The 20,823-nt window shown below is 37.4% G+C and overlaps 2 protein-coding genes across 2 annotated transcripts; one reads left to right on the top strand and one right to left on the bottom strand.

The window, feature by feature from the left end:
- Positions 1–135: 135 nt before the first annotated feature.
- On the bottom strand, positions 136–5,591 carry rpl26 (ribosomal protein L26). The gene is made up of 4 exons (XM_079838294.1): positions 5,551–5,591; positions 4,740–4,912; positions 4,481–4,621; positions 136–304 (listed from the first exon to the last, which is right to left on the bottom strand). Exons 2-4 carry the CDS (start codon positions 4,905–4,907, stop codon positions 176–178), a joined length of 438 nt encoding a protein of 145 aa, XP_079694420.1. The 5' UTR covers positions 4,908–4,912; positions 5,551–5,591; the 3' UTR covers positions 136–175.
- An 8,110-nt stretch (positions 5,592–13,701) lies between these two features.
- On the top strand, positions 13,702–16,066 carry LOC307139359 (interleukin-17B-like). The gene is made up of 3 exons (XM_079838293.1): positions 13,702–13,832; positions 13,917–14,236; positions 15,085–16,066. Exons 1-3 carry the CDS (start codon positions 13,809–13,811, stop codon positions 15,335–15,337), a joined length of 597 nt encoding a protein of 198 aa, XP_079694419.1. The 5' UTR covers positions 13,702–13,808; the 3' UTR covers positions 15,338–16,066.
- The last annotated feature ends 4,757 nt before the right edge of the window (positions 16,067–20,823 follow it).

Raw genomic sequence — 20,823 nt, 5'->3', positions numbered from 1 at the left:
GCTCAAAACTGTGATTTTCTGTTATATGAAATGGGGGGGGGGGGGGCAAATTCTTTTATTTCAAATTCAATTGGAAACCACACTTCTGTTTCATACCAAAGCCAACACTTTTATAAAGATGAAAGCACAGAAATGTCAGGTTTTACAGTCTTTTATTGTTAGCAAAAGAATCATTTCACTCCTGCATTTTCTCGATGGTTTCCTCCTTGTATTTGCCCTTCTCCTTTATGTCCTGTCGGGACTTGGCCTTGCGCTCTAGAATCTTCTTGCGATCCTTGTCAAGCTTTAGCCTGGTGATCACCACCTGAAGAACAAAAAGATTGATTCATTTTGTGAGCCTTTCCATCAACATAAAACAGCACAAATATGCAAAAGTTTAATTGATTATAAATTATTGCATATGTCAGTTTTGACATGGAGTCATTTAATTGTTCTCCCTACAGACAAGTGATGCATTTCTGTTTTGATAAAGCGGTTAATACAGGAGACAATTTGTTATCTCAGAGAGGATTTTGATCTAAAAGCGTAATTCACTGCTGACAAGATGGGCTTTTGTTAAAACTTGACTGTCTATGCAGTAGAAAAGCTTTTTTTTTCCTCTCCAAATGATGGGACATGGCATTACATTTTTCCAAAAAAGGTAGGAAAATTGCAACAGCCATAATGCAGTGGACTTGATCCAACTATCTATGAGCGGGGATATAAAAATGCAAACGTATGGGGAATTAAACGGAGAAAGAGAACACATTGTTCTTTACATACATTACTTGTATTTTAACAAATCAAAGCTGGTTGAAAATCAGCAGTTTTTCTACTAATACAAGTAACTGAAATGCAATCCTGTAAGCTTTTGCATTGGCAAATTGGTGACAACTCAAGCAGAACAATCAGATGCTTCATTTCTTATAAACCCCTGATGACTGTAAACATGCATCATTTGGACACTGAAATATCTAACAGAGCACTTTAGGTTACATGATGTTTATATAATGCTGATTATTAATCTTTGTGTACTGCAAATTGTTGTATTTATTGTTATTGATTATAATTGATCAGATATATATTCTTTTTTTTTTCTAGATTTAATATTTTTATAGATGAGGCATTGGCCGATAACCAGATTGCCCAAATGCATAAAAGTGGTGTAATTTACATTTGCTTGATGAAATTCAGTCCCCACAGGTCGCTCATTCCCAATTTGGTCACGTCAATTCACCACGTTGTCCGATAGAAAGCCGTTTGGTTTGAAAGGGACTTGTGTACGAGCAGTGGTTAATGCACCACAACACTGACAATGGACCATTTTGCCAAAATTTTGCCAGACTATTGTTTGACACTCACTGGCTTGCCTAAAGTCTCACTGAACAAAAACAAATTGAAATGCATTAATCTAGTTAGTCTAAGACTAACTGGTAAGAAGATTAGTTAAAACATTAACATGAACTAAAATGTAATGCATTTTACATAATATTTTTTACAATTGTTAATAATGAAGGGTTATAGTTCACCCAAAATATTTGATTCTGCCATTACTCACACCCATGTCGTTCATTGTTGGGTGAACTAACCTTTTAACGTTAGTAAATAAAAATGTTCATGTTAGTTCAGTGCATTAATGTTAACAGACAAATTTGATCGTAACGTATTAGGTATTAATGTATTAGCCATCTTTCGGATGAGACATTAAACTGAGGTTCTGACTCTCGGTGGTCATTAAAAATCCCATGACACTTCTCCTTTAGAGTAGGGGTGTAACCCCGATGTCCTGGACCAATTCCCTCCATTGGTCATTCTCAATCATGGCCTTTTAATAATAGAGAAATTATTAGGAGGCTAAATAGTAAGTGCACTGGCACCGTTCTACTGTGGCTGCCGTCGCATCATCCAAGGCCCTGTCCTAAATGGCAGACTTCAGCTGGATCCCAAAAGGCACCCTAAACCCTCAGTCTTCCTCGGCTGGATCCCAAATGGCACCCTAAAGGCCCGGGTATACTTCACTTACCGCGCCCGGACGCGTCACGTCTTTCAAAGTATACTACACAACGGATGCGCGCGGAGGATCGCGTTCGACACATGCGCAGTAAAAAAGTGTCTATGCTCCACCAGACATCGGAGGGCAGTACTGAGTCCTGTCATCAACGGGACATTCGCTGGGCATGATCGGAGAAGAACTGTAGTGCATCCACCATTGCTACATAGTTTGGAAGAAACACTGAAGAATCAAAAAAATCTCTCTTTTTTTTCAAGCGTGTTGTTTTTAAACCGGTCTTTGCACACTCTTCTTCGACGGCTGAACACTGTGCTCAATACTGTGTTTATTGCCACCTAGTGGACTCTTCTGTACTGCTGGCGCATGCGCTGTTGCACGCGGACCGTCCGCGCGGTCACAATTTTGGCTGCGCGCGGACGGGGTGTGCGGCCGGCCGCGAGCCCTCCGAGTGACGAAAATAACGTCATGCGGGCGGTGCACGAACGCGGACGGCCGAAGTATACCCGGGCCTTTAACCCTCAGTCTTCCTCGGCTGGATCCCAAATGGCACCCTAAACCCTCAGTCTTCCTCGGCTGGATCCCAAATGGCACCCTAAACATTCAGTCTTCCTCAGAGTCCGTACTTTTGCGACGTAATGCCGCTTTGACTGCTGGCTAAAGTCCTCTGCGTAGCTCGGGAACTTGCGGGCTCAGCTGAAGTGCGCATCGAGGGTGCATAACGGCTGCTATGGGGGTGCTCACGAGCATCCTTCTGAAACCTAAAATGATGAATGAGACACCCTATGGTCTCGTGGACTTAACCAGTCCCTCCAGAAAAATGTGATTATGCGAGCGCATGATTCAATGCATAATCAGCCAAAGTCCGCATATTTATGTTGGGGCCCCATTTTTTCAAATACTCCGCACTTTCGCAGCGTAAATTGCCTATTTCCGTGTGCAAAATATGCGGGGCTAGCATGATTTCATAATCCCCGCATTTTCGTTGCAAAAAAGTCATATATATATTAGCAGAAAGTTGAAAAATGTTTGTTTACTTCACACAAGAGCCGCCATTTCCTCCTATTGCCATGGGAACGTTTTGAAGTGACGTAATTACCCGACGTGAACGTCATCAAAAAGCTGCAAACCCCGTGGTGAAACCATAGATATCGGTGAAACTATGAAGCAGCACGCAAATTCCCATTTGCCAACAAAAATAACAGTAAAAGACTGCGCAAAGCAGTTTCCCGGTGTGTTGACCGATTTCAAAACACAGCATCATGAAGCTTCGAAGCGTTATGAATCAGTGAGTCGATTCAGCTGTTTGGATCGCCAAAGTCATGTATTTCAGCGGTTTGACACGCAAGCCGAATCATGAATTGACTGGCTGATTCATAACTCTTCAAAGCTTCATGATGCTGTTTTTTTAAATCGGTCATCACTATACAAGTTGTTATTTAGGTTAGCACAAACTATTCTCGTCGCTTCATAAAGTTATTGTAGAACCACTGTAGTGAGATGGACTTTGTAACGACAAGAGCCATCGGATTTCAACTAAAATATCTTCATTTGTGTTCCGAAGATGAACGGAGGTCTTACGGGTGTCGAACGACATGAGGGGGAAGTCATTAATGACAGAAATTTCATTTTTGGGTGAACTAACCCTTTAAGAGATTGCACTTTGTGCATTGGAAGCACTCAAATGTCTGTTTTGTATAGCTACCTCTGTAAAACAGGAAGTTATTTATTCATTTTTTCAGAAGTTCTTCAGTTTATATTCCTTTTGTAAAGCTAAAGAAATTGTTTGACTCAATGTTTTGTAAATTTGACCCATGTGTTTATTAAGGTCTTCAGTAAATCAAGATGAGAACTTAAATATTCCCAGCACTTTCTGTGATGTAGTGCTTTTTTTCTCTCTCATCAAACCGCAGTTTTTGCAAGTCCCCGCAATTTTGTCTTAACAGCCCGCATTTTCCAACGCATTTTTTAAGAAAACGTGCAGCATAATCAAGGATTTTTGCCCGCAACAAATCACAAAAAAAGCAGAATTTTTCTGGAAGGACTGCTTAACGGACACGTAGCAGCCATTTTAAGTCCACAAGACAGAAAGTGCATATGAACTGTGCCATTTGGGATCTAGCCCAATCTTGTGGACTTGCAATGGCTGACGAGTGCGAGTGTCCAATAAGTCCATGAGACCGTAGAGTGTCCCATTTGCCAATTTAGGATTCAGAAGGGTGCACTTTGGTTGAGCCCGCACTTCCCTACTGTCAAAGCACTAAAGTGCGAACTCGTAGGAAGACAATAAGACTGACTAACTAGGATTGATAAAATACTGTAGAAGTGTTGTTCGTTAGTTCATTTTCATGAAACCTTATAGTAAAGTGTTACCAAATTGCATTTATAATATATCAGCCATCCTGCCCTTTGGACACAGGACAACCACTTGTTCTTTTTTTCCAATGACACTCATGTCTTGCATGTAAACAAACTTCTGGATATGATACACACCTTGCTGGGGTGGATGCCAACATGGACTGTGGTGCCATTGGCCTTCTCACGCTGCACACGCTCGATGTAAATGACGTACTTCTTCCTGTAGACCTGGACAACTTTGCCAATCTGCTGGCCTTTGTAGTGTCCCCGGACAACCTGGTGATGAGGGGAAATAAAGCAAGGAAAGTTATGGCTACATACTTTGAAACTAAATGACATTTCAAATCATCACATGGTCATACATTGATCAGGTAGGAAAAAGTAATGTCCTCACCTGGACCTCGTCGTCCTTGCGGATGGGCATGGATCTTACGTTGTACTTCTGGCGGAGCTCTTTGGACAGAGGAGAGGACATGATCTTCCGGCGAATGTGTGAAGGGGCATTGAAGTGTCTCTTGCGGTTCTTGCGCCGAGAGGAGGTGACAAATTTGTTGAGCTTCATGATGGCTAGTGATGAAAGAGGACAATTCAAATTCAACTTCAGTCTGCTAATTGAATCAATGTATACACATACAATTGTTACAAATAAGCCTCAGTCAACACAGCATTTGCGTAAGTATGAAACTATCAAGAATTACTGTCACTAATTTGAGTTAGATGCAGCTTAGCACATCTCTCTATGAACAAATCAGAAATTCGTTAACAAAATGCACTCAAAGCTTGTGAATTCATGTCTTGATAACACGTCCAACAGCTCGTGCTACAGCTAAACTGTTATTTCAACTTGACATGACGCTAAGCGCGCACACATCCCTACGTTTTCATATTTATGTTGTGTTTCAAGAGTGCTTAAACGCGACACGACTCGACATATAAGACGCGTAAACGGAAAACATAGCCATGTGTTTTGGGTAAAGTTACGGTAACGTTATTCACACGGGAGGGAACAGTGCTCCTATAGCAGCAACTGCCTGAACTTTGGAGACTAAATCATCCGTAATGTTGTACTGTGAGTGTAAAATAACACCGATATATTGAACATACGGATAACGTGTAGCGATAATGTGTGTTTTAAACTTTGAGGACGTAAAATCAACGAGGATGGCATTGGATGTTTCAGAAATGCATTAGCAATCTTGGCTTACCCTGCCGACTTGTCTCTATGGCCGCCGGAAAAGAGACTCTAGAACTACTTCCGCCAGAATTAGTTGTAGCGCAAACCTCGCGAGATCATCAGGGTTACAATGGGATTTCAAACTCGTTCTTCTTCGGGTTTAACGGCAGCTTGCATCCTTAACGTTGCATTACCGCCATCTTCTGGTTCTGTCATTAGTCCCATTTTAGTCAAGAAAGCAAATCAAATATTTAATTCCTTCACTCGCAGTCCATTATACTCTTTACGCCTGTTAGTCCTATTTTTTTTCCATGTATTTTATTATATCTATCCTCTGTAATTCATATTTTGAACAATTACAGTTTTTCTCGATTGTTTACACACATTTTCTGAAAGCATGCCTCACACTCTCAGACCTCTATACACATATCAAAACACACGTATACAATGGGCAAAACCCCTCAATTCTCCTGCAAAATGAAACTTTGCATTCAAAACAATGTTATTTCTTCTCAAACTGGTATTTTGTTTTCAAATGAGACACACAAACCATCATATGAATAGACATAAGAACCAGTGTAACACTGATGTGCTCAATGGAAAACACTTCTTCTCCATTCGTCATAATAGGTCTTTATTTTGTTTAGTGTTACACTAAGCCTACAGACAGTACATACATAAGTGTGTTGTAAAATATTTGAGAATTTTGTTTTCATACTCAGAACACACAAATACACGGTAACAAATATATTTTATTTTCCCCACAAAAACAATGTACACAGTGTACATCCCAACCAACACAATGTTACGCATACAGTGGTCTACATACAAAACAACAGAAGAATTACAAATAAAAAAAATACAGTTTTTCTCAATTGTTTACACACAAATACTGGTACATGAGACACAATGACCACAACATGTAACTCATGCACCAACCCCCTGAACCAATTCTGCTAAACTACAAGCACAATTCCTGCTTTACACTCAAATTGCACTTCTAAAACACACCTTTTTCACAATTCTCTGCGTTTGGCACAATTTTCATGCAGAAAATCACTTGTTTTCACACTGAACACACTGCCATTTACAGTTTTTTCCAACTGCTTACATACATTTTCAAAACCATGTCTCCTTTTTTCAAAACTCTACACACAATTCCCAAAACTGCACACACAAAATGCAAAATGCCTCACATCTCCTTCAAAATGTAACTCCGCGTTCAAAATGCCATAAACGCATGTCAGAATGAGCATTTGCATCAAATGGCAAACACTTCTTTCATAATAGTAAATTTTTGGATATACCATGTAAACACTGTTGTTTAAAGCGCTTTGGTCTTTCACAGGCTTATATATACATTGCAATACAAAGTTCTACAGTGAAAGTAATCTGCTGAGAGGGGTAACAATGTAGAAACAGAAAATATTTATTAGGTCAAACATTACTGTTGTATACAGTAGCATACAACAAAACCATAAACATATGTAAACATGATGAGTGTGTGTGTGACCTGGTGAATAAGCGTAGCATTTTGATCCGTTTTGTGTTTTAGGAAGAGAATTGTGTGTAGTGTTTTGAAAAAAAAAAGTATTTTATGAGTCAAAGGCTGAGAACTAGCTTATGGTTTTGGAGATTTGGTGTGTAGTTTTGCACTTTGAGTGAGGGGTTTCAAAAATCGTGTGACATGAACAGATTTTGTGTGTAAGCAGCTGGAAAAAACTGTAAATATGCACACTGACTCATCACATGGCAAACACCCGTCACACAGTTTTACAATTAGCAAACAGAGCTTTAGCATACAAGGGCACAACTGGTGTGCTCTTTGTTTTTGAGCAGCATAGTTTTTTATTTTTGTTTATTTTTTACTGTAACTGTACACAGTAAATTCTTCTGTTGTTTTGTATGTAGACCACTGTATGCGTAATTTTGTGTTGGTTGGGATAGCTACACTGTGTACATTATTTTTGTGGGAAAAATTTGTATATATTTGTTACTGTGTATTTGTATGTTCTGTGTATAAAAACAATATTCTCAAATATTTTACAACACACTTATGTATGTACTGTCTGTAGTAAGTGTAACACTGAACCAAATAAAGACCTATTATGATGAATGGAGAAGAAGTGTTTTCCATTGAGCACATCAGTGTTAAACTGGTTCAAATGTCTATTCATATGATGCTTTGTGTGTGTCATTTGAAAACAAAATACCATGTTGAGAAGAAATAACCTTGTTTTGAATGTAAAGTTTCATTTTGCAGGAGAATTGAGGGGTTTTGCCCATTTTGTGTGTGTGTGTGTGTGTGTGTGTGTGTGTGTGTGTGTGTGTGTGTGTGTGTGTGTGTGTGTGTGTGTGTGTGTGTGTGTGTGTGTGTGTGTGTGTGTGTGTGTGTGTGTGTGTGTGTGTGTGTGTGTGTGTGTGTGTGTGTGTGTGTGTGTGTGTGTGTGTGTGTGTGTGTGTGTAGAGGTCTGAGACTGTGAGGCATGCTTTCAGAAAATGTGTGTAAACAATCGAGAAAAACTGCATTATAAAAAACTATGCTCCAAAACAGAAGAGCTCATCTGTTGCCATTTTATGCTAAAGCTCTGTTTGCTAATTGTAAAACTGTGTGACGGGTGTTTGCCCATGTGACGAGTCAGTGTGCATATTTGAATTTGAAAGATTTTCTGCATGAAAATTGTGCCAAATGCAGAGAATTGTGTGTAGTGTTTTGAAAAAAGTGTGTTTTAGAACTGCAGTTTGAGTGTAAAGCAGGAATTGTGCTTTTAGTTTAGCAGAATTGGTTCAGGGGTTCATGTTGTGTCTCAAGTACCAGTATTTGTGTGTAAACAATTGAGAAAAACCGTGTAATAAGCACATCTGCTACAGTCTCAGGTATTTGACACTGGTCACAAAACCCAGTAGGATTTCCTCATTATATGAAGAGTGCTATTTGATTTATTACCCCCTATTCTTAATCTGGTTACAATAGTCTCGTCTCTCCTGTTTCCTCCCTTATTTCCCACAGTGCCAACTCTTTTTTTTAATTGAGTATAAATTTCTTCCGTTTTAGTTCTTGGTCCCACCTTTGTTGCCATTCTTTAATATTTTTTCCCCACGCTATAATCTTTCCTTCTGATCTTGAAAGGCTGATGACTGCTTCTATACTCTCTTTTTGCAGTGCTTTATTTACTATTTTGTCTACCTTTTCATTTCCTATAATACCCATATGCAGACCCATATAACATCATCACCTGTATTCTTTATTTTTGAATAGATAGACATAATATCATAAAAAAACTCCTGATGATTCTTACCAGACTTGAGACAGAGACAGTCGCTGCAAATTAAAGTTCTGTTTAACTTCCATCCATTCTAATGCCATCAAAATGGCAAACAGCTCAACAGGATAATTCCACTCCCTTACATTTCCACTCATCTTTTTAATCATCCACCAAACTTCTCAGATCTGAGTAAAGCTACGTCCAATTAAACTACAAAACTCCCTCCAATACGATTTCAAACTCAGAGTAGCTACCTGTGTTTTATCACACACACCATACAGACACATGAACATCAATAAACTAGCCTACATTAGAAAGTAAAATACACCATAAAAGTATCAAATATGATGATAACGCTTTACAAAATCAAGTGGACTCTATTTTTTTAATGAATAGGCCTACATTTGATTTAGTATTCATAAATGTCAATTTGGAGGAAATAAGCCGTTGTTTTTTTATTTTAAAATCAAAAGTTCAACGATACCTAAACACAATATTATGCTTAAAAAAAATTCCATTTGTATGCCATTTACTTTCATATTTTTAAACCTTTAAGTTTATCCGTTTTTTATGTATTTGTCTTTTTTTTTATTCAATGTACTCCTTGACAGTGTAACTCTTTAAAATCAAGAAGAAAAAATTATAAAATTAATAAAATAAAATAAAATAAAATAATCACTCTTAACCCTCCTATTTTCCTTCATTGTTTAACATCTGTAAAAACACATCTGACATTGTTTTGCTTCAGATTGAATTACTTTTCCTAATTTATTGGGGACAACTCTGTAAACATAAAATTAACATGATGATATTTTTCCAATGTCCTGTACACATTTTCGGGGTCAATTTGACCCCAGGCTCTTTTAGCTGTATAAAAACATAAGAAATATAAAAAATGTACATGTAACATTTGTTATGATTGTTTTATTGAGGTCACTGTAACATGCTATAATTTTATATATTCAATATAATATTCAAACAACTTCCCTCTGTTTTAGGGCTCTAACCTAACCTAACCAAACCTGTAGTATTGCGAGAACCACAAGTTCACATTATTATGGTCCCGCTCCCCACTTGAACGACAGGGTACACATAGTGCTGCTAATGTCATCAGAATGGTTCCAGGGCCCACCAGATATACTGTAAAAAAAACCTTGTAAAAAAAAAATCATATTCTGAAGGTTTAAATTGCTGGGGAGAAATTGACCCCCAAAAAATGTAACCAGATTTGAGGGCAACAGGAGGGTTAAAATTGATACAATTGAAATGAATATAGTCAGTTACTAGTCCTTTTATTGAAATATTTTGCAAGTCATTTGTAAATTGGCTATAGCAAAAGTGAAAATTCTCTGCACTCAGCTCATCAAGTATGTGTAAAAGTATGATTTCCCTCCTCAAAGGTCCGGTTTGAGCTGGTAGCAGTGTCAAGCTGGATATTAGCTGGTCCAATGTGGTCATTATCTGGTGTCCTAAAAACCAGCTTGACTGCACTGTTGCTATTTCAAGATGCTCTACCATTTAGAAACCAGCCTCCATATTCCCAAAACACAGCTTAAACTGGATTTTCCAGCACTTAATTTACAATCTTGTTGTAACATCCAAGGACGTATCTGTTTTGTTTTTGCTTTTTGCCTTACTCCCCGTATTTGTGTTGTACTTTTGTTTTCTTTTCTTTTGTAGTTTAGCTAGTTTCTCCCTAACAGTTAGAGGGTTTGTTTGTTGCTTTGGCCTTGCCCCCTCTTGAAGCCTTGAAATCCTCCCACATTTGAGTTGTTTTCAGTCTTTGTCAAAGCCTGGGAATTGAGCCTTGCTGCCTCCACACATCACACCATTTTTATTCTGTTAGTTACTAGTTCCTTCAACCCTAGACTCATGAGGGACGTAACACTTGTATACAAGAGGAAATGAACTTTTATAGTATTATTACTTAGTATTATTGCACATAAACAAACATTTGCCCCCTGTAATTGTTGTCTTAACAAAGTAATAATTTTTACAGACTAGCTCCAATATTTGTCATTAAATATCATTATATTTATCAGCCAGTGAAATAGCCATAGTCCGAATGTACAACATTATAATATCCTGTGAAGTGTCGCAGGTGCTTTAACTTAAAAAAAAAAATCCAAGGGACTTCTTTTGTCAAAAGGTTATACAGAGGAAGAAAGAAGGCAAATCTGAGTCACTTGTCATTTTATTAGAATGATATAATTGTCAGTGAATTTGAAAACAGTTTTTATTCAACACAATATTATGCACCTTTTATGGCTTTTATCCAACAAACCTTTAAAAATAGCAAAACATAGTTTGCCACAACTGTTCTCTTTGAAACTCCCGGTCTACTACACTGTCCTGACATGTCATAAGAGCAGGTGTTCTTTTACACTACTCAATAGCAGCCATTGTGAAAATGAATATAGCATTGAATGAGCCAGATCAGGGGAAAACATGGATTGACCAAATCTGTGTCTGCAGACAGTGTTCTCTCGGCTGTATAGGTTCCCAGAATGGGTGTACGGCTCATAAAGCTCTGTCTGGTCATTTGTTCTCTCTGGGCTTATTTGGGACTTAAGAATAAAAAGGGTCTTTTCAGTGCGTACGATTGAATAGACACACATGAAAACAACAAAGCTACAAAGGTTATAGTGTTCTGTGAAATTGGCCAAAATTCTATTGAAAACGCATGCACCTGTAAATCTGTAATAATACACTCTCTTTTAATTGATTAATGATAGGCTCTATCTATCTATCTATCTATCTATCTATCTATCTATCTATCTATCTATCTATCTATCTATCTATCTATCTATCTATCTATCTATCTATCTATCTATCTATCTATCTATCTATCTATCTATCTATCTATCTATTCATCAAAAGTGCACTTTTTCAAACGTTTTATCATGTTTTTAGTTGTGTTAGTACAATACACAAAATCACCTTTTCAGTATCCTTTTCACAGCACAAAATAAGTGTTTTATCTCTTTAAATGTTTCATAAAGCTCTTACTGTCAAACCTGTCATTTACATATTTTTTTGTTCAGTTTAACATTAGTCTATAACTGTTATTTATCTTAGATTATATAACCACTATTTTCAAAATGTGTGTGTGTGTGTGTGAGAGAGAGAGAGAGAGAGAGAGAGAGAGAGTGTGTGTGTGTGTGTGTGTGTGTGTGTGTGTATGAGTGGACTGGTAATCCCTACGTTATGGGGACAAAATGTCCCCACAAAGATGGCAATATCCGAAATCCTCGTCCTTGTGGGGACATTTTTAGGTCCCCATGAGGAAAACATCTTATAAATCAGACTAAGTGATATTTTTTGAAAATGTAAAAATGCAGAATGTCTCCTGTGAGGGGTAGGTTTAGGGGCAGGGGTAGTGTAGGGGGATAGAATATACAGTATGTACGGTATAAAAACCATTGCGCCTATGGAAAGTCCCCATAAAACATGAAAACACAACATGTGTGAGTGTGTATGAGAGAGAGAGAGATTTGCAATTTGTGAATATAGAGGAAACAGTGTAACATCAGATTGATCAGAGATGCATCAGAAGAAGGCAGACAGATGGCATCAAATACAGCATTTTACATTACAGTATATGCCATGTGATACTGTAAACAGATTGCCATGGAAGAGACTGCCACATTACTGTTACTCACCCATATATATAGGGTTGGGTACCGAACTCTGAACTAAAACAATCTGAACTAAATTTCGGGAGAACGCATCTGGTGATTTAGACTAATGTCTCTGAGTATTAAACCGCAAAAAGACTATTTAAATACGAATTCTGCGTGTCTCTGTGCGAATGAATGCCATAGACACGCGGTTTAGCCTACCTCACACACACACACACACACACTAACTCAGAATCGTGGTGGCATGTTTCCATCTCTGCCATCTCAAATGAGGACATGAACGCACAAACGTCATCTCCAGAGCCACTGAGAGTCACTTTATCAGCATTTTACCGTTTTATTTGAGAAAAACTATGTCATGTCATTAACACACAGAAACTCAAAGGTCTTCACGGCAACCTGTCAAAATAAAAGTTTGGCTAACTTGACAAATATATTCCTGTTGTACAGTAGAATTTAGATACGTCTAATGTAATTATCAGAATAATAATACTATTATTAAATGTAATAATAAAACTAACACTAATGTAATAATAAATTATCAAAACTTTATTTTTTAACTAATAAATTAACATTTTTCTATTTTAACTGTTTGACTTTTTTTTTAAATTAAAAATTGTAAAATTAAATTGTCTTTTGTCTTCATTTGATTACCAGAAAATACACAACACATCATTTGTGGAAAATATTTTCATAAAAATTAAATTAAAAAGATAATAATATGGTTGTTTTTATTAATTAAATTAAGTACCTAGTAGCCTACTATTTACTAGTAATTATTACAGTATACAAACATCACAGACAATGGCAGACAGAGACCAGGGCAGCTCTGGCATAATGTCAATAACACTTCTTTAAACGACTTACAGGTTCTTTATAGTTATTGATGTAAACATCCATAAAGTACCGAAAAAGGTACCGTTGGGTACCGGTACCAATACCGGTTAAAATGTCAATGGTACCCAAACCTACATACTGTATATAGAATGTCAATAGATCCAGTCATATGGTACAGTGAGGACATTTACTGTATTGGCAGTAAACTCTGTTCTAGCACAAAACCTCATGGCTGTGTCAACACTGAATAGATACTAGTACAAACATTATGTATTTTATGTTTTGTAAGTGATTTGAAACATGTATCTTGTTTGCTATTAAATGAGCTGATTGTTAAGATCAGCCTGATGTCAGTCTGAGGGTAACACTGAATCAGATCTTTGTGTGGCCCCACCTTGAACTGTTGGGTTCAGGTGTGTCCCTGTAGGCTACTGTGTCAGTGTGAGGCGTGACACTTCAGTATGAGTAATCCCTCGCTTATTCCATTCAATACATGCTCACAGCGAGGAGACAAATGTGACAACTTATTGCGCTCTTAGAAAACAATGCGGAGAAACATATGGAATAAGGTGAGTCTCAAAAAAGGGAAATAATTGTTTACTTAGTAAAGCATTAGGAGATTTAAATTAAACCCTCAGCACTCCATATTGCAGGTGTTCATGGTCCTGATGGTGTGGAATCTGCTTGTGCCCATTGACACAAAGTACTCCGACAAAGAAGGAAAGTCTCGGAGACGAAAACTGGAATCACATCCTCGCCGGAGCTCCTCGTCTGCCAAAATTTCCCCGGATCCAATGATGACAGGTCCAGAATCAGGCGTGATGACCGGTGCTATTGAAACGGACTTTGATAAGAGTATCGAGGACATGGTCTCGCAGGTCAGAAACAATCCCAACTTATCCATAAACAAATGTGTGGTGGATCGCAAACTATGGATGTCCAACAGTCGCAGCCTCTCTCCCTGGTCCTACAGGTGGGTGAAATGGAGGATTCACAGTTATTATTATTATTATTTATCATCATTATTATTTAACTCTTATGTTCTGATCGAAGATTGAGAGACCTCAAAGCCCTGTTTAGTAAACAAAACATGTTTAATATTATGTTAATATGTTTTTGAGTTACACAAAAAATTATATGATCAATAAATAATGACAACATATGTTTTTACATGGCTTTAACTCATCAAAATAATATGTAGCAATTTTAAATTTTAAATATATAAAACTCAATTATATATATATAACTCATATTAAGTAATTAAGTTTAAGTTGAAATTACTTAAACATCCAAGTTGACTTCTAAAAATAAAAAATTACAGTGCATAGTAAAAACAATATTGAGAAATATTACAATTTAAAATGTTTTCTATTTGAATATATTTTAAAAATGTAATGCTGCGGTCAGCATTAAAAAAAAAAAAAAAAAGCGAAATTTATTCAACAAGAATGCGTTAAATTGACTGAAATTGACATTTAAGGCAATGTTACAAAAAAAAAGTTATATTTCAAATAAATGCTGTTTTTTTTAGCCTTCAATTCTTCAAAGAGTCCTGAAACAAACCTGACAATGAAGACTGGATGGATGACTGCTGATAATTCAGCTAAATTAGTAATTTTCTAGTCACATGACAAAAATAAAAGCATAAATGCAGCCTTTGGAGGGCATAAGCTACTTCTTTCAGAAACATTAAAAAATCTAACCGACCCCAGACTTTTTGAGAGTAGCATGTTTATCTTTTACCTTAAAAATATGTTTGAAAACTTACTTCTTGTAGAAAAAAAATGGACCAGACGTAATTTCTGCACTGTCTTTGGCTAGAATCAATCACGATGACACCCGTAAGCCCGTGGACATCCCAGAGGCCGTGTGTTCGTGCGGGGGATGCATCAACCCTTTCACCATGCAGGAGGATCGCACCATGACCAGCGCCCTCATCTACACCAAGATCCCCGTGCGCAGACTCCTCTGCCACCGGCCCACGAAGAAGCCGACGAAGAGGAAGAAATGCGTTCCCCGTTACAGATCGGTGGTGGAGAGCATCGCCGTGGGCTGCACGTGCATCGTGGGGTAGCTGAGTGGGACCAACACATTTCAACCTGTTTTATAGCCGACTGCAAACGAATCCGGGTCCTAAATATGCATATTCCATGTAAGAAATAGAGGAGTGAGCTCAATAAAACGCAGTTGTGCAGGCGCCTTCTCTATTTTGAAAAGGGATTAAGATTTTGAACATTTAATGTCGTTAAGTATTAAATTGCATTGTGACATCTCAAGCTTAATTAAAAATATATAATTGTATAGCCATTTGGGGCATGTTTTACAAAGTTGACCGTTCTATTAGTTGGACAGTTCCATTAGTTGATTGCTATAGCGTATGTTATGGAACTGTAAAGTGTGTCTTTATGAAATAAAGATAATTGAATGCTGATATTTCTACACATAGACCATTTTCAATAATAGGCCCTATGCCTATGTGATTTATAAAGGCTACAAATTCATAGTAGCCTACCATTGTTGTTTGTGTAAGATCGCCCCCTACCGTCTTAAAGATAAAATAAAGTGATACAAAGAGGAGAAACTTACTTGTATGATGTCATGATGATATTTTTGTCTTGTTTTGTTTTTCTTTTGTTTCGTGAGGGGAGGGGGTTGAGGAACTTTACAGTATTTTCAATAAATTGCCTGATATCTTTTCTCTAACGTTTCTCTTTTTTACTGAAATGTATGTTTTTCACCTTTTTAATGTGCATATTTGTTATTACGGCGACGTAAAGCTGCCAAAATCATTGTCTTTAACATGAATAAAATATAAAAAGCATAAATAAGTTTGTTGCCGTGTTAAAGGTGTCATTAATTTAAAAATTATTATTTTAATGTTCCTTGTGGTTCACTTAAAGGGTTAGTTCACCCAAAAATGAAAATAATGTCATTTATTCCTCACCCTCATGCTGTTCCACCATCTTTGGAACACAAATGAAGATATTTTTGTTGAAATCTGATGGCTCAGTGAGGCCTGCATAGGGATGAAAGCAATTTCCTCTCTCAAGATCCATTAATGTACTAAAAACATATTTAAATCAGTCCATGTGAGTACAGTGGTTCAATATTAATATTATAAAGCAACAATGATATTTTTGGTGCGCCAAAAAAACCTAAATAACGACTTATATAGTGATAACCGATTTCAAAACACAGCTTCATGAGGCTTCGGAGCGTATCGAATCAGCGAGTCGATTCAGTAGTTCGGAGCGCCAAAGTCATGTGATTTCAGCGGTTTGAGACGCGATCCGAATCATGATTCGACTCGCTGATTCGATACGCTCCGAAGCTTCATGAAGCAGTGTTTTGAAATCGGTTGAAAAAAACATTTTTTTTTGGCGAACCAAAAAATATCATTGTCGCTTTATAATATTAATATTGAACCACTGTACTCACATGAACTGGTTTAATTTTGTTTTTAGTACATTAATTTATTTTGAGAGTGTAAATTGATTTGCTCCCTATGCAGGCCTCACTGAGCCATCGGATTTCAACAAAAATATCTTCATTTGTTTTCTGAAGATGAACGAAGGTATTACGGGTGTGGAACGGCATGAGGGTGAGGAATAAATGACATTATTTTCATTTTTGGGTGAACTAACCCTTTTAAATGTTAATACAGTTTTTTGCACACACACACGTGCACACACACACACACACACACACACACACACACACACACACACACACACACAAAACAATCAGTATCTGCAGAAAAACGATTATTTTCAACCTTCATTCTTGACCCTCTGTCTGAAACGATCCGTTTGTAAAGGGCTTGTCAGCCGCTGTTATGATTGGCTAACATCATTGCATAGGAAACAGTAACAACGCCCACTTGCACGTGAGTTAGTGTTTTGAAAACATTATCCATACACAAAAATGCATTATGAAATCATACAGTTGGCTTCTTTCAACAAAAGTTTCTTTGCCAACTCTCCATTACACTGTGCCTCTTTTACAAAACAATCTTCAGTCAAATGCTCCGAACAAACATATAATCCTCCGACACGATCCATGATGCCATTAATCACTTGTTTCCGACGTTGGGACCCTTCAGAAGTCTGCACCGAGACTGGAGTGCGTGTAGTAGACCCTACCTCAGAAACTGAACGTGCTTCTGGCCTATCCAGTGTAGATTGTAATGGGTTCTATATTTGCTTTTGACTTGAGGCAATGCTCGCTCACATCCAGTGTAGGCAAATCTTAGCCATTACAGTAAGTGACTGAACACCAGTGGGCGGGGCCTATGCTGATGATGTAAAACTATTCATCTTGCTTTAGAGCAGTGGTCTTCGCTATTTTTTTCAGGAGAGCCACACTGATAGGACTAAATCAATCGGAGCCACTTTTACCTCAAAGTTTCAAAAGTTACATCCAGTCATAAATAGCATGTCTGCTTATCAGTCTGTCATCCCTGAACATACAATATGCTATGCAATAAAAACAAAAGGTAGATAGATAGTGGGTAGGCATAATATATTTTTAACGTTCTTTTAGTGCTGTTTTAAACTAGATTATTCACACATTTTTCTGTTTAAAACTCGTTTTTAATATATTTTTATATTCACAGTAAATCACCAAATTAATGTAGAAAAAACAAAGACAGGATATTTGAAATATTTTTTAATGGCATCTTTTTATGAATCACTGATACTAATACTGATACTGATGTCTATATGAAATAGACCCACCCCATTTTAAACATTAATTATAGCCATTCCACATTACAGTGTAATTGAAGGTGTTTTAACATTTATTAGGCTTCAAACTTCATTAGTAATTAGTGCTGCTGTGACTTTAAGATCTGCCGCTGCCGAACATGGCACTGTCACACACGTCCCATTTCATTTAAGACGTCATTTAACTCATTTAAAACTGTTCTTCTGAGGATACTCGACAAAACGGACATTTAGACAGAATTCTGTGTGTTATAGTTTGTTTAAGAGCGAAAGAGAACTGGATTCTGGCGCGCTGTCTGTGCCCATGATGCTGGCGCGTAACCGCACGTAACCCACACCACTCAACCTAGTTGACAATGCGTATAATATGCATGTAAAAAGTAATTTTGGCGATAAATTGCACGATAAATACAATTTGTGTAATAGATACGCACGAGAACGTGTTGATCTATAAGAGCACATATGCGTTAAAAGCTGGAAAAAAGTCACACGATTTCAGCAGTTTGACACTCGATCCGAATCATGATTCGACTCACTGATTCATAACGCTTCGAAGCTTCATGAAGCAGTGTTTTTAAATCGGTCATCACTATATAAGTCGTTATTTCATTTTTTTCATAAAGTTATTGTAGAACCACTGTAGTGAGATGGACTTTGTAACGACGTCTTTAGTACCTTTTAAGGGTCTTGAGAGTGTAAAGTGCATTGTGCCAATGGAGCCTTTCTGAGCCATCGGATTTCAACTAAAATATCTTCATATTTTATATTTTACAGATTAAATACGTTTTTTTTTCTCTAATGAGAAGGACGTTTTAAGCTATGAAACTTGTACAAAGACCTCTCAAAAGATCAAGTCTTTTTTTTCACGTCATGACCCCTTTAAGAAAAATGGTAAGATGGGGGAAGATGCCCCCCTTATGTGCATTTACTTTTAAACTGTAACAGATGCTATTTAGATATAAGTTTATGCAGGATGATGATTCATCAACCAATGTGTCATGGTAGAAAAAATAGCTAATTTAGTTTTTACTGTAATTTAGCACAAGATGTAAAATTATTCAAAGGGGGCAAGATGACACCCTACCTGAGGCAAGGTCGCTAATTTTTTTTGCCATTTTTAAAAACATTATAGCCTACAATGATTTCAGATGATTGCAAGATAAATGTTTGCCAGTGTAATGAGGATATATGTGTAGATATTCTTTGTGTCGATTCAAACTGCAATGTTCTAACAAATAACACCACACACACTTTTATTTAGGACGACAGCCCAACATGTCGGTTTCTGGTCTCATGTGCGCCATCAGCAGGACACGAACATCCAGTAAACCGAGTCAAACGCCTCCATCATATTAGTGAAGCAGCGAGGAACAGCTGTGAAGGAAAACACACAAGAGGAGGACGAGGACGCATCATGCCCGGTATGTGTTTGGCTGATAAGACGACCGATGATCTTCAGATGAAAAACGCTACTTTAAGTCTGACTAATAGCCTACTGTTGTTTGATTATGCGAGAAGGACGTGGTCCAGGTGAACGAACCTGGTGTTTGGTCCAGGTGAAGGGACCGTCGGAGGTGACCGCAGCAGAAGGTAGGAACTCACAAACATCTGGATAGACAGACAGACAGTCAGTCAGACAGACAGACAGACAGACAGACAGACAGACAGATAGATAGACACACAGAAAGACAGATAGACAGATAGATAGATAGATAGATAGATAGATAGATAGATAGATAGATAGATAGATAGATAGATAGATAGATAGATAGATAGATAGATATTTCGTGTGGGAAAATTACGTTTTTTTATTTTATAAGTGACTTTTATATTGTCAGTACTAAAGTTAATTAAAATAATTACGCATATTAAAACAGGTTTTTTTCTATAGCTACACTATAGTGTACAGTTAGATACATAAATGAATAGAAACATTTAGACATAATTTTGTCTCCACACAACTTAGTTTTTATTCCTTACTGTTATAAACATGGGCTTTATTATTATGCAGATCCTCCACTTACGGCCTCCTGGACTCTTGAAAACCTGTTAAAAGAGACAGAGTCTTATACTCTATATTGACGCAATGCCTATAGGCTCATTTTCTACTTATTTTCAGAGAAAAGTATGAAAACTGTGAACTTTAGAATACTTCATCCACTCTCAACCACCTGTTGATTTCATTTAATCCTACATTTGCAATATTTTTTAAATTCGACTCACCAAGCTATCACCTCATACTCATATTTTGAGTATGAAATATAGATCTGAGCCAGAATATAAAGCAAATTAGGCCTATCAAACAGCTGCACTTATAATTTGAAGAATGCCTGTGAATTAATGTAGACTAATATACAGTTATACAAGCAGAATAATTCAGATCAGAATCTCAGTGAATTGCATTTTACAGCTGAGCTGTACCGTTTATATAAGCCGTGAAGTCCTTTTTATAGCATATACACTATACCAACACATATCTGTAGGCGATCTCTATTTCAGCTTTTCAGATTCAATATACCCATGACTGTCAGTCTATATTTAGAAGCTCTTGTGGCTCATAAATATTCATTGAGGTTTTAGTGCTGTCTTTAAAAAAGACGCCAGCGTGAGTTCCCAACAGTGAGTCAGGCAGCCTGTGTCAGATAGAGTAGGAGGAGAGAGAGAGAGAGAGAGAGAGAGAGAGAGAGTTAGTGGGACGGTTGGTGAGAGTGAACTCTTTGATATTTCGATATGCTGATACCCAGGGGACCAGCACAGATGGCACCTGTTCTCAGAGGCTCTGGCCACTCTCGCTGACTACCCAGTGTGCGATTTCCGTCACAAAATATCATACATG

This window comes from Gobio gobio (genome assembly GCF_949357685.1).
Source record: "Gobio gobio genome assembly, chromosome: 16".
In the NCBI taxonomy this organism is placed as follows: Eukaryota; Metazoa; Chordata; class Actinopteri; order Cypriniformes; family Gobionidae; genus Gobio; species Gobio gobio.
This window is presented reverse-complemented; position numbering and strand designations above follow the sequence as displayed.

Bases quoted from the DNA above. Each gene is read 5' to 3' on its own strand.
- LOC307139359 (XM_079838293.1), top strand. From the start codon at position 13,809: ATGCGGAGAAACATATGGAATAAG. The intron at 13,833-13,916 runs GTGAGTCTCAAA...TCCATATTGCAG, and splicing joins GGAGAAACATATGGAATAAG to GTGTTCATGGTCCTGATGGT. The intron at 14,237-15,084 runs GTGGGTGAAATG...GTCTTTGGCTAG, and splicing joins CTCTCTCCCTGGTCCTACAG to AATCAATCACGATGACACCC.
- rpl26 (XM_079838294.1), bottom strand. From the start codon at position 4,907: ATGAAGCTCAACAAATTTGTCACCTCCTCTCGGCGCAAGAACCGCAAG. The intron at 4,622-4,739 runs GTGAGGACATTA...CCTCATCACCAG, and splicing joins GCAAGGACGACGAGGTCCAG to GTTGTCCGGGGACACTACAA. The intron at 305-4,480 runs GTGTGTATCATA...TTTGTTCTTCAG, and splicing joins TTGGCATCCACCCCAGCAAG to GTGGTGATCACCAGGCTAAA.